Here is a 2010-nt window from a genome sequence, read left to right as displayed (position 1 = left end):
TGATTTTGAAAGTGTTTAAAAATACCCTAAATACTTATGTATGAAACATACATATGTTTCAGTATGAAACATACATACGCAGTATGAAACTTTGTGGGAAATCTGAAGTGTCGAGACAGGATGGGCCTATTAGCAAGTGTTTTAATAAGAAACGAGGAGTCTTCCGCCTCCAGTGATGTAAATTTTCAACTGGAAAGCCATGAGATTTGATGTTAAAACCTCTTACTTTTTCGGTACTGCATATCCTCCTATCTGTATGTTGTTTAAGGCCATGGGGAAGAAGTTCCATAACTGGGGAATTAAAGATACTTCACGACTCTGAAAATCTTCATCATTTTATGAATCTTACTGGAGGCAGAATAAAGATGAAACAGTTGAAGAATGACTTAGCATGTGAATTACCATTCAGTATGAATGATGAGTAGACTGTAGACTTCTAGGCAGGAAGTCGAAGACTTTTAAGTGTATATGTAGCTAAGGGGAGATTGGAGAGAGCTATGTGTTACTTCAGTATCTACAAGAGAGTCAGCTGTGCTCTCGGATGCCAATGCATTATAGTTTCCTTGCAACACAAATTTAAAATGAAAGATGCAGTCCCCTTCCCCTCCAACAGTGGGTGTTGCACTGATCCTCAGCCAGGGTTAAAGTTCTAATCTGTTTTCGGGTTGTAGTCCTCAAACATACACAAACAGTAAAATCCATGTTAATTTAAGGAGAAGCTTCTGAGTAAATTTCTTACTGAAACAGAACCAAAAGCATAGTGACTGTGTCTGAAACATGTACTTGAGTTTGAGAATAAAGTGAGAGAACTATTGATATCCCAGTGCTTGTTCCCGTCTGGCTTCATGGGGAGGTACCTTCAGATTTTTAAGAAGCTTTATTTTTATAGCACATAAATGCTTTAGACAACTCTTTGAGTAATATGACTGCCACATTCCTTAAATCTGGCCAAGCTGAAAGCTGCCCGGTCAATTTTGGCTTGAGTATTATATTGGACAGCCAAATAAAACTTTGCTCTTTAATCTAATTTTCAGCCCTATTCTGGGATTCAGGATCTGCCTTACTTTTGAGAACAGTATTTTAAAATAAATTAGTATCTCTTAACAGCCTGATACTCTCTTCTGCCACCCTCCTCGGTGTGCTAAGCATTCAATGTATTTTTTTGAAATTCTGTCTTTAAATTTTCTTGCTCTGCTTTCAAATACTTCAGGTTATATCATGTTTTAAAACTTTGTACGTGCTGTCTTTTTGGCTTGTACTAACTGTAATGTGACAAACTGTAGTGGGTCTTTGTTTTGGACTTGTAAATACCGTTGTAGTACAGATTAATACTGCTCCACTGCCTGCTAGTTTTCATATCCAGGCAGAGAGGGCTAGTGTATTTTTTGGTCTTAAATCTTGTGATGATTTCAGGAAGAAGCTATGTGCAGAAGACCTCATACACTGTGACCTCTGAGTGGAAGATCTGAGTTAATCAGATCCTCCGAAGTAGCTACGCTGGCCCTGGAGCTGTTCCTTTCACCTCATCGCCTTTGCAAATTGCTGTACTCTTTTGCAAAACAATAAGGATGAAGACTTGTGCGCTGCTTTCTGCAGTTGTTGTAGGAGACAGCATACAGCAGTTAAACGTCTCTGTTGGAAAAACATGAATGAGGAAGAAGCAAAAGGCTCAAGAGTTGTTTGTGGTCTAGAAGAGTGAGTCCAGACTGTCTCTGCTTGTTTCAGGATCCTACTTTGCCTTTCTGTTAGGAGTTAGGATTTTTCTTGGCAGAGTAGCTGCTTAGATGGATATGCCCTCCTTAGGACAGCCCCTTCTGTCAAACACCTGGCATGTTTGCACCAGTTCATCCCCAGTTCCTGACTGCATGACCATCCCTTCTGCATGTCTTCTCCTGCTGATTGGCCAGCTCTACCGTAACTGTAGAGAGCGAAGTTATGGAGCCACTGCTGCTGTAAAGCAGTTTCAGGACCTCTCTAATGTCTGAATATGGCTTAACAAAGCCTTTTTTT

The 2010-nt window shown here is 39.9% G+C and overlaps 1 protein-coding gene across 1 annotated transcript in view; it reads left to right on the top strand.

Moving 5' to 3' along the window:
• Positions 1–1645: 1645 nt before the first annotated feature.
• Positions 1646–2010, top strand: part of BRMS1L (breast cancer metastasis-suppressor 1-like) — an 18194-nt gene continuing 17829 nt past the window's right edge. Inside the window, exon 1 of the mRNA XM_009702149.1 lies at positions 1646–1667. Within this exon, the coding sequence (XP_009700451.1) occupies positions 1646–1667 (22 nt within the window). The remainder of the gene's footprint in view (positions 1668–2010) is intronic.

The sequence above is a fragment of the Cariama cristata genome, unplaced genomic scaffold, assembly GCF_000690535.1.
Source record: "Cariama cristata isolate BGI_N322 unplaced genomic scaffold, ASM69053v1 scaffold22536, whole genome shotgun sequence".
NCBI classification, from domain to species: domain Eukaryota; kingdom Metazoa; phylum Chordata; class Aves; order Cariamiformes; family Cariamidae; genus Cariama; species Cariama cristata.
This window is presented reverse-complemented; position numbering and strand designations above follow the sequence as displayed.